This window comes from Beta vulgaris, chromosome 6, assembly GCF_026745355.1.
Source record: "Beta vulgaris subsp. vulgaris cultivar EL10 chromosome 6, EL10.2, whole genome shotgun sequence".
Taxonomy (NCBI): Eukaryota; Viridiplantae; Streptophyta; class Magnoliopsida; order Caryophyllales; family Amaranthaceae; genus Beta; species Beta vulgaris.
This window is the reverse complement of record NC_079207.1, coordinates 6,345,886-6,357,949: the sequence shown is the minus strand read 5'-3', so window position 1 is coordinate 6,357,949 and position 12,064 is coordinate 6,345,886. Positions and strand designations below refer to the sequence as shown.

The following is a 12,064-nucleotide window of genomic DNA, read 5'->3' as shown; positions in this document are numbered from 1 at the left end:
ACGTGCAAAGAAACTTGACAAAGCCCACCACGAGCCCCGAAACCCGCGGGTGTGGGCAGCCACCTGCAGCCTGTCGGCGAACCCTGCAGGCGCGTAATAGGCCTGCAGACAGGCAGTCACGCAAGATCCAAAGCCTTGTCAATGCTGCCGGTACAGGTGAAGGGCTACGCCACTTCCTGAGGAAGCCGCGCTTGTCGTAACTATCCATCAACCTTCTTCCTTACACACACACCTCGATACACAACACCACACCACCTTTCACAATCTTCACACCATGCCCAACAGGATAAGCATCAGTTGTTTAGTAAAGTTTTCAGTAATGTTGCAAGCCAGGTGCTGACTCTGAATATTTGGTAGAACCACCCCTTTCCCCATCATCATATACAAAAAAAACTACAGAACATTCCACATATGAAAAATTAATAATTATATGAAATAAGATTGCAGCAAAGGCATAAGGATGAACTATAGCAATACATGTTCTGCAGCCTAGGCCTAAAGTGAGAGGCAAAAGTGCATGCCTTGTTGGCACAAGGGGCTATTTTCACTAACTAAAAATTAGTCAATTCAAATCATATATATGATATAAGGTGAAAAATCATCAAACCTTTGAATGAAAAGTTGAAAACATTTCATTAAATAGATCTGAAAAATTGATGATTATCATTTTTATATAAGACGAATTCATAAAGTCCAGAGTTGTGCCCCTTATATACTAAAGTACCTCAAGGAGCCGTAAGGGACATATTGTGAGCACCCTAGTGCCTTAGAGGCTTAGACACAGCTCAGATGCACTTTTTAAAACTGCTTGTAAGTTATAACATGAAGGACTTGGAGACCAACAACAGCCACATACAGCTTAGAGATGAGCACGTTTACCACATAAACTATGAAAATCCGTGACACCCTCACAGGAAGCCAAGGCAGATAAAATATTTGATAAAATGCTAGAATCACAGGTGCAAACAAAAAGAAAATGTTACCACTATGATGTGGGAGAACTCCTGCAGATTTATTGCTCCTGATTTTCCACTAGACCCCTTAGAAACGAGCACCCTCAACATGACTCCGTTTGTGCAAAACAAGATAGATGATTGTCTGTCACCTTTAGTATCCAGTCGTATCTACCAAGGCAAATGAACAAGTCAATTATAAATGAAAAGCCTAATCCAAAAACGAACATAACAAACATTTGCTACAGGATATTTCAAAAAGAATAAATCATCTCTATTATATATGTGAACTCTTGAGGATTTTGGTGTCCACCCTTTTTTACCCATATACCCCTAACTAGAAAAGAAAACTACAACAACTATCACTCTATTAGTTTAAAATTAAAAAAAAGGAAAAAACCGATCTAAAAAACTACAAAGCAGTTACCACTCTTTTTTCAACTTCACACGCATAGCTTGCATATAAGGTTAGTCATACTAAATCCAAACAATAAAGACACTAGCAAGGCCAAAATTCAATGTTAAACAGTGCTGCTTTCTTGTGCTAAACTAACCAAGTTCAAGATTAGCTTTTTCACTTAAAAAATAAACCTTCACTTAGAATTTGTCCTGTTTATCTAGAAAGTCACCTTTGCTTTTGGTAACAAGTATTTACATAGTTACCTAAACTTATAATATGAGTAAGAATATGGATGAAAGGAGGGTAGCGTAGAGTGGATTATACACTCCGCCCGTCCTATTTGGAAGGGGTAGTGTTAGGTTTCAGTCAAAAGTCCTACTCTTCATGAGTGAGAACAGCATATGGAATCAATTCCTCTGCTCCGCACCAGATTCACCACCCGAACCCCATCATCATAGATACATTACACAATACAATATTGTTATTTTCTCTACAGCAAAAATGCATCAATGTATTCGTATATTCAAGTATTACTCATAATTTGTTTAAGAATTCAACAACTCATATACTCCCTCCATCCCCGAATAGGTTCTCCATTTCTTTTGGGTACAAGTATTAAGGAGAAATTCTAGTTAGACCCTTAGTTGCATAAAATTAGAATAAAAAAATAAGAGTTGATACATTATTCATAAATTCTATATTGAGGAGAAATAATGTAAATTGGAAAAGTAAGTAGGTGGGAGCCATGATTGATTTATGGGAAAATGAGTAATAGAATAAGAAATGGAAGGTAAACAATATTTTAATGTGTGGAACCCGCGCCAAATAAGGTAATGGAGAATGTGTTTGGGGCAACCATAAATGGATAAATGGCGAATCTATTGGGGGACGGAGGGAGCATGTGTTGCCTTTGTATATTAGGCAATTGTCGAGTTGTGCTTATCATATTAGTCTTGCACACTAAAGCAACAAAAAAATATTCCATAGTCCCTAAAATACTTTTGCATGATACCTAAATTGGTGCCCAAAATATCTTGACTTTCCTTTTATGGTGTTTTTCTTTTACCCACTACCTTCTCTTTTGACCTATATTTACTCTCTTTTACTACTGTCCCTGTTTTTTCAGATCTACAAAATTTGACATCCTTGCCAACGTAAAACTTTGAACGTTGAGATTTTTACTTAATGGTAAGTATATAATATAAAATCTGATACTCGAAAAATATCTCAGAATAAAAAGAAATCTATCAAGATCCCACATAAGTGTTTTGTCCTTGTGCATAAATCATCAATGGTCAAAATACTAAATGTATAGATCAAAACAAATGGAGTGAATATCTTTTTCTTCATCCAAAATTCCCAGCACTTTATCTTTTTTTCAATATCTACCAACTTCTAAATTTTAGATTCAAATCTTAATTTTCTTGCCAAAAGAAGCCATGCGAATATTTTTAGGACAGAAATTATATCTCTTAACCAGGAAAAGACAAATGGCTATAGTTACTTAGGAGTAATTATCTTTTTTGAGATTTTAGAGACGTGGAAACTGTGGATTTAGCGAACATTTAGGGCATTTGGTGGCTGGTAGAGGTGCAAAGTGGGTATACAATCGGGTAGTATCGCCGTGGGTGGTACAAATTACAGAACGAGGCGGGAATGGATTTTTCAGGTCCCTTGCTGAGTAAAAAATTTAGGTGAATAAGGGCAGCTGCCCATAAAATTGGCGTTCGTGGTGATAATGACGCTCACAACCAAAAGTAACCCTTTCTCATTCCAACTATGTTGCAACAGCAGCTCTTTTTTCATTTCAAGTTATTATATGGAACGAATAGGCTCGTAAATATAGGTCTTATAAAGGAAGGTCTTTCGACTAGAGCTAACCACATAGTTATATTGGTTTTCAGCATAGGAGTGTAATGTGTGTGTAAGTATCAAGATATCAATAAAAGTAAACCTTTTCGAATCAAAGTTGCACAGTCTCCTTTATTAAACCAACACTGTTGCAAAAGTAACTCTTTTATTATCTAATGTTATTATTTGGACTAATTATATGGAAAAAAGTAAGTCTTGTCCAAGAATCTCTCCCTCCCGCCCCCCATCTTTCTCTCTCACTGTGTACAGGTAACAAGACATATACATATGCAAGAGAGCATGATTTTATGGCTTTACCTTGTATCCAACAGTTTCTCCAATTTCTTCTCCTCTTTCATGAGAAATTCTTTCAGCAACTACACAATAAAATATGCAGGAAAAGAAGAAAGGTGTATGTTATACAAATAAACAAAAAGGGACTGGCAATGAACAAAAAAATGGAAAAAGGAAATTGGACCTGACATAGCTGAAATACGCCGTGGTTGTGTACAGATTATTTTGCAGGCCTTACCGCTACTCCACATGTAATCTAAAAGAAATTGGGGAACCTGCAGTAAAAAAAAATGGAAGAACAAACAGAAATAAGTTGAAGAAAGAGAAATCTTTGAGTCACATCATTCAACATGACATCAAAACGCAGATACAGCTCCATAAAAAACATGAAAGTATTATCTGAAGCACTGTCAATCACCATAAATAGATAAAAGTAATTCTTAATAGACAGATAAACACACTCAAATAATTGACAACAGGAAACAAATAGATCCTGAAAGTCCAAAAGCAGAAAAAACATCACTTGCCATGGAAGCAACTTCTTTGCTTATAACGTCCCCCATTCAGCTTTTAAACACTCTACTGGAATCCTTCCCTTCCTAAAGAAATGAAATTGAGAAGCTGGGCTGAGTACTTTGTCAGCTGCATCAACAAGCAGAGCTCTAAGACTCAAATTGCAAACAATCGCTCAAAGTGTACCCTTAAAAAGTAGCCTCTTGTTCTTCTAAGGAATCACTACTGACATTGTCAATCACCTTATCTAGAAAGGGCAGAACTCCATTTGTTTTAAACTTTTAATTAACTGATAAAGGATGGAAATCCATTAGGGTACCTACAGTTTATGAGAGTTCACAATGTACCCCTGTGTATTTCAGTCTACTGTCTACCTAAAATAACCCTGAAGTTAAATAGTATTTTGTAATATTATACTTCTATACATTGCAACAATTTGATTTTTGCACTATTCAAATACTTCACTTTGACAATATTTTTTTCTTTGACAATATGTAAAATGTTAATAAGCATCAATGCATATTTGAAATATAAATTCTTATAACTTTCCCTATTAAATTATTAGTGAATTAATTGTCAAAGTTATACGTTGGCAAGCGTACAAGTGATTGTACCAATTTTTAGTATACAGAGGAAGTACAACCCAATTTACACAAAGGCATTGGATCTAAGAATATAGCAATAATGCAATTTGACCAAAAAAGTGTTGAGTAATTCACCTCCCACATAACGTAATATATTGAGAAAATGACTTGTTTGTTCATTTGAATAATAACATTTGAATAATAACATTGAAACCCTCCCTAGTGGGGATAGAAAAAAAAAAAAAAAAACCTAGTTTCTTTCTCAGTAATTAAGTAATGGGGAAAGTTGAGCTGCGTGAGTAAAGTCATTATGTTCAAAGTTCTAACTATGTCATTCTCATCACTAACATTTAGGTAAATGTAATGTCTGTCAGAAAGGAGGTCATAAGTCATAGAAATTATATTCAATAATTTCAGCAATTCAGGGTTATTTCAAGTAAAGTCACTATGATAAGACAAACTCCTGCAGCAAGAATAATAGATATGCAGGAGCCACTCATATTTTCTAAATCAGCAAAAGTAGATTCAAGAGACTGAAATCAGGTGGATGCAAAGTGTCAGCTTATTTGGAAAACACATTGAACGGGTAACAATAAGGGCAGTGACAGAGGCACTTAGCAAATAGCAGCAAAGGTCAACGTGCTACCCCTGTTATTTTATTTTATAAAAAAATAGTTTTTTCTAAAAAAAAAAAAATCAATAAAAGAAACCATCAGAAGCCAAGGAAAGTGTGTAAAGCAATGAATCCTAGCCGCTTTTAAACTTCTTCTCTTTTTCTCTTTCCTCCTTGCCTCCTCTCTCTCCTCTTTCTCTCAACTCAAGCAATTTCAAATTACAAAACTTCATGATAAAATGCCAAGCTAGCCAGCTAGGAACAAAAGGAGTGGCTTGTATCTGAATAGTGGTGAAAGTTTTATTATATAAGAACTAATTAGAGAAACGGTTTTCGCACTCCTCATATTGTATTCCATAGAGTTTAGACAAGGTGCGGTAAAGAAGGTTGCAGTGACGACTGTCAACAGCCGAATCCCAGAGTGCTAGTTGCTTCATGTCAGAGTCAGTGCTTGGGATTGTGGAGTTGTTATTAGTTATTTTTCTTTCTTGAAATTTCTCACTTCTTTTTCCATTTATTTTTAATTGTTGATTCATTAACTTAGGATGATCTGTGTAAATTTCTGAACTGAGAATTTACAGATTTGGGAATTTGTTGTTAGTAAATTGTGACTTGTGAATTTGTTAGCGAATTATATTTTGTGAACTACTGAATTTCTAAGTAATATACATATTGTGATATGGTGAATCTCTAATGTGAGTGGTGCTGTTGAATTTTTTTTGGGGTGATGTTGAATTACAATGAGAGTGAAAAACATAGTTGAACTGATTAGTGAATTTGTGGAATTCCGCTATGAGTATAAATGTATTTCGTTATCATGAAGGGGGGAAAAAAAAGAGTCAAGTTTTTTTCAAAAAAGGGTACCTAATAAACTTAAGTTGCATTTAGGAACATGGAATCCATTTCAAATGGTTGAATTTGATATCAGAATTTCCAATTTTGAATCATGAGTTTGGGACACATGGGAATTCCAAAATCCAAAGTTCAAATTTTACAATTTTTTTTGGAAATTTATAAAATAAATCCTCAACTTACATCAACGTAAATATTAGTAATTGAGTTGGTTTACACGTTTTTTCATGGTATTGGATGCTATAGCAAATTATGCTACCCCTCCCCCGAAATCCTGGCTCCTCGACTCAGTGGTCGAAAGCATACACAAATTACGGAAATCTAAAGGGAGATAAGCAATATGCTACCTGTGTAGTTTTCCCGCAACCAGTCTCACCAGATATGAGCACCACCTGCTCCAGGAAAATTAACATTAGTAAGCCTTCCAATCATTTTGCTGGATGACAGAGGCATTCCAAATGGAAAACTGTCGATTGGCAAAGCTGAAAAACGAAAAAAAATGCAAAGACGGAAAAATAGTTACAACAAAATAAAAATGAAGAAATCAGAAGGAAAAAAAAAGGACATCCCAGAAAAAAAGTCCCATATAGAGAACCAGTGACCATCCAACGGGCAGCAAGCATGACAGCCAAGTTGAAACATCAATTTCTCCATCCAGATTCCAGATGTACTAACTACATACTCCAGCGACAGAATGGAATGACAAAACTTCACCAACACTTTATAGACACTATGAAAATAGTATGACCTGAAAGCAACAAGGCTATGAAAGAACCGATACCTAAAAAACTTTCTTAAAGTTCGAAAAAGATTCGGTCATTGTATGCATTCCAGAAGATGACATATACATAATCACATATTTTTTAACAAAATTAACTACCTGCAGCTGCGTCTTATCAGATAAATCTGTAAAACCCTTACATCAATGAAACTTTGACACTCAATTCCACAACCTCCAGAAAAAAAGAGGTATTCAAATTCATGAAGTCCATCCTAAATTGGCAAATATAAATCAAATTTCTCACTTGTGTCTTCTTAAACCCTTCACCTTAGCACCTTTTCTTAGTTCAAAAAACTAAAAGGTTTGGCTACCTTGTAATAACAAATATTATTCCACTACCAAGACAATTATAAACAACTACTGAATGAGATAGAGAGACTCAGCATAATTTTATAACTTAAAATATGGTGCAATAGGACTAATAAGCAGAACCAGCAGCAAGTATAGACATATTAGTAATAAACCCCCTTCCCAATAAATAAAAAAAAAGCCATTATCATTAAATTTATAGGCCATGAGAAAACAAGTAATTCTGAGAAAAAGGACGGAGATCTAAAAATGGGAAGAGAAGTCCAAGTTCTAAACTTCTAATTGAACTATTCTGAAGGGATTTGAGCCCTAACAAACCAATTCAACCTATAACTCCAATCCACTGCATACTGCAATACATAATGGTGATTAGATCTAAAAGAATGTAAGCAATTCTTCTTGGCATACAAACACGCTCGTTATGGACCTATACATAATCCGACAAATAAAGCTTTGTTCTTTTCAGTTTTCAGCTTAAAAGAAAAAAAAAAAAAGTCCAAGGAAAACAAGTTCCTGATAGGCTCCAGTAAGTGCAAATGTGATGCAAGCACATACCAAATTTGTACAGCTTACACTATCTTTGAATGACCAAGCAATAAAAGGAAGGCAAGAAAAATCCTAGGGTACAAAGATCCATTTTTATGTGAATATTTAATATATTTAGTTATATTATACAAGTCTTTTGCCAAATTGCAGAATGAAGATTAGAGCTTCACAAGGTAACCAAGATCAGAATTTAGTATACCAAAAAACAGCAGCTGCACATAGAAGTATCAGAACAGAAACATTAGCTATATAAGTCATTTTTGTACAGATTATATAACAAAACTTCAGAACAGAGCTTATCCAAATCAAATATAAAACCCATATCTTGTAACGATCATTAACAGGAAGTCCTTGGAAGTTCATAATACAGAGTACAGACTGGACTTCTGATATAAAGTGGTCCAAACCTGACTACATTATTAAAAAAAATTGTCAATAACCCCCTTTTAAATACACTTTGTTCAAATAACTAACTTTTGTTCAAAAAGTACAAATGATCATGAAAGAGAATCCAGTTTAAAAGAGTTTTCTCAACTCTTGAACTTGATTATGTTATCTCTAGCGAGAAATCTGGAGTGTGAAAGGTCAGTCCACTAAGAATGAAAAGGAATAATTCTTTAAGTGTGATATAGGATCAAGACATGATTGTTTCATCAAGAGTGATTCTAATACGGGACTTAGCAAATATTTAGACTGATTAAAGAGTGTAATATACTTTCATCACTTGCAGCCCAAACCAGTTCTTTGAAACAGCGTCTTGTTCACCGGTTTATATCCTGTCTTAAATCTGGAGTCTAAAGGTTTAACTAGTCCTAAACTCCTAATTAACCAGAATTTGACTTCATCTTCAACATCTTTACTGATTTGAGACATCTAAATTCATTATTGAAATCAGCAGAGTGACTCAGCTGGATTCTAAGCGTAATTCATATTCCTTGACTTAGCTCTTTGCTTTAATTATTTTCATTTTAGAAGTCCCTTAATTTATTGGAGTATATTGAGGGTTCAGGTTCCGTAGCCAGTTCCAACAAGTCCAAAAAAGTTCAGTAAAAGGCTTGCCCAAGTTCAATTCAAAACCAAAAGAATTCTAATAAATCCTGATAGCTCAAAAAAAAATAAGAAATAAAGATGAGTCCACTCAAGTGAAAAAATGAAGCATAAGTGGACTACCCCACGTAAAACCCATTCCAGAAAATGTATCAGACTCCAAACTAAATGATTAATCGTCTCACCAATAGCAAAATAAATTAAACATACGGAATGAAAAAACACGCCTTGTAGGGCCTAAGAACCTATAGGTTCTATATGTATTAAATTATCTCAAGACTAGCTGCACACATAATTGCTAGCCGGCGACTAAAATTACATACCATTCACCAATTGTGACCGGTAATATTATTTCCTCTCAAATTGTTCACAGAACCCATTACGCAACATATCAAAATTGAGTTATCTCTTTCTATACCAATATTAATTTCTGATATCTATAATCTATTACTAGTAAACAAACAAGAGAAGTCCAGAATAAAACACATGTAATAGATAATACAAGTAGAAGAGAAACCTATCATGACATCACCTCTGAGATGAGAAAATGGAATGCCTTTAGAATTTTAATCAGGGGAAAGTATATGTACAGCAACAAACCTGGTGAGTTGCGATTGTTGATGTAATAACATCCTGGAAAGCTGCAATAGGAAGCTTAGCCTTGTCCTCAGATATCTGAGATCAACCACAAAAACACAAATCACTTTTAACTGATTCACAAATATAAGATAATCCAACCTGTAAAGAACCTAAAAATATAGAGTAATCCATGAAAAAGTATAAGTACGAATTCCAGTTTCGAGTTGGAAGAACCTTTTTCAATTTTGGTAAGTTCCTTATTCTGCTTGTGAGCATATCCACCTTCTTTGCTATTTCGGCTTTGTCCATTATAGGCCTATGAAATATTGTATCACGTCTGCTCCGTGACTTAGGTGTACTATCACTGGGCTCATTAAGTTTTTGTTTTCTAAGTTCATCTTCACCAGGTGGATAATGAGTGAATAAGTCGAAAAGGACTCTTTTAGCTTCTTCTGAAAATGTTATCGCACTATCTTTTCGTTCCAAGCGATCCAACTTTTTCTTTTTCTTGTCCTTGTACACTGTAACACTCCGTTTATTGCCTACCCTATGGGAAATCATACCCCGTTGAAAACAAGTTAGAGAAGCACCAAGAGCCACATGCACAAAGAATAATTAGCCAAAAGCTTCATATCTAACATGAACATATGGACTCTGCCGAATGCCCATACTATAAAACAATTTTTCATAGCAAATTAGACAAGTTTAAAGTTCAAAACAGATATAAAGACTCACCCAGAACTTCTTGAAACCATACCCATTTTTCGGCAATTCTGATGAACCATAGCACGTTCAAAGCTGCTCATGCTAGAGTCAAAAGTATAAGCTGTATAAGAAAGAAACAAAACTATTATAAGTGAATCAAAATGCTTTGAGATTTCACAAGGCAAAACATGTGTAAATAGATTCTACTGTAAAGGCAAGATTTTTTCAACTATCAACAACATTCCTCAGCAACAACCAAGTACAGTAATTACAAATAATGGGTTAACTAAATTTCCGTCTAAAAAAAAAGCAAAATTTAGCCTCATACACCCATAAAGTTATGCACAAACTTGAGTTTACAACAGCAGGAAATAATAATAATTACTCTCCGGAGCTTTGCTTTCACTACATTGACTCCCAACCCCCCCCCCTTAACCGAATATTGGTAATATGTTCTCATACAATGTTGGTCCAACCTTTTTCCGTGTGTATGCACTACTTTGAGCTTTCCCCGGTAATGCCACTAGTGACTACAGAATTCCGGCAGGTTGAGAAGACATAGCTTCCACTACGTATTATTACTGGTAATATTATATTGACTGATAGTTAAGCTTTGTTTGGTAGGAAGGATTTGGATGGAAAAGAAAGGAAAGATGAAAACAAACTTTCTCATGTTTGGTAAAAGAAAATAAGAAGGGTTTGATTGGAAAAGAGAGGAAGTGAAAGGATAACAATACTCTTAAATTCTTGCTTTTCTTTCCTCCCAAAATTGGAGAAATTTGACAGGAAAGAAAGCGAACATGTGATTCCTCTCAAATCCACCAATTATACCAAACACTAGAAACTACAACTACCTTCTTTTCTCTTCTTTTCCTTTCTATTCCTTTCTCTTTGATAGAAACTACAACTTCCTTTATTAAAAAAATACCAAACAAAGTGTTAAACATTAGCATCAACTTCATACTTTCAAAAACATAATTACGATTGCTCAGCTTCCTCTTTGATAGAAATCAAATTCTCCAGAACTACTTTTTGGTGCAATACATCCATTTGTATATTATAATCATTATACTCATTATAAAACATATGAAAATATGGTTTCTGTTCAAATTCGAATAAATAAACAACAAGATTACATATATAAATGTATATGCGCAGCATACAGTAATGAGATAAATAGAGAAATAAAAGAAATTAAAAAGGGGAGAAGAAGAGTAGACCTCGATCAATCGAATCACGAAAGTTTTCAAGAAGTTGAACAACACGAATGCGGGAAGATTCGTTGGCATTGCCAGTATGTACAGGAGCTTTAGCACCTTTCTTCTTTTTGATGAATTGTGATGATTTCGTCATTTTTATTTTCTTTGTGTTTTGGTGTGAATTAATCGCAGAATGAAAGAGAGATAAATTAGGTTGTGGGTTGAGACTTGAGAGCAGGAAAGGTGGCGGTTATGGCGGTTGTGGTTGTGCAGGCTGGGATTTCAGAAACAAGTATTTAGGTTGTTGTAATGTAAACCCTAATTTTATTTTCCCCCTTTTTGCTCCTTCGAGTTGTCACGCTTCACACGCCCTCGCTTCTGATTTTCCTAGAACTATTTATCCCTCTCTTCTGTTTTAAATGAAACTAGTTATTAGGCCCGGGCTATGCCCTGGATAAGGAAAATTTTCATTTATTAATATTATTATTTAAGATGATAATACTAAATATTATTTGGTTTAGTGATTAAGATTTGAGTGTATGTTCCAGGATCAAACCTTACATTATGCAATTTCTAATCTTTTATATTGTTGTGGATTACATGGAGTAAAACTCCCTTAGGGAGAGCGCCATGTGTCACTGTTTCTGGCTTAGGCATGCCTTTTAATATTTTTTTTTTTTTGAAAAGAGACACGCCTTTTAATATATTAGTATTAGTGTTGATTGATATTGGGTGAAATTAATAAAATTTTTACTCAAATTTATCGCCATTATACGAAGAAAAACATAATTGAGTAGAATCTTGTTAGATTCATCTCGAGGCACACTTTTTTTTTTTT

At 34.6% G+C, this 12,064-nt stretch overlaps 1 protein-coding gene across 3 annotated transcripts in view; it reads right to left on the bottom strand.

The window, feature by feature from the left end:
- LOC104895266 (DExH-box ATP-dependent RNA helicase DExH6) overlaps positions 1–11,600 on the bottom strand; it is a 19,792-nt gene extending 8,192 nt beyond the window's left edge. The window contains exons 1-8 of one of the 3 annotated variants that reach the window (XM_010681726.3): positions 11,248–11,600; positions 10,058–10,148; positions 9,557–9,869; positions 9,344–9,418; positions 6,408–6,452; positions 3,683–3,773; positions 3,523–3,581; positions 984–1,124 (exon numbers count right to left, since the gene is read on the bottom strand). In XM_010681726.3, coding sequence (XP_010680028.3) covers positions 984–1,124; positions 3,523–3,581; positions 3,683–3,773; positions 6,408–6,452; positions 9,344–9,418; positions 9,557–9,869; positions 10,058–10,148; positions 11,248–11,380 — 948 coding nt within the window. In that variant the 5' untranslated portion in view covers positions 11,381–11,600. Of the gene's footprint in view, positions 1–983; positions 1,125–3,522; positions 3,582–3,682; positions 3,774–4,025; positions 4,141–6,407; positions 6,453–9,343; positions 9,419–9,556; positions 9,870–10,057; positions 10,149–11,247 lie in introns of those variants that run through there. The other 2 variants (XM_048646095.2, XM_010681728.4) reach the window with 2 other exon arrangements.
- Between the last annotated feature and the right edge of the window lie 464 nt (positions 11,601–12,064).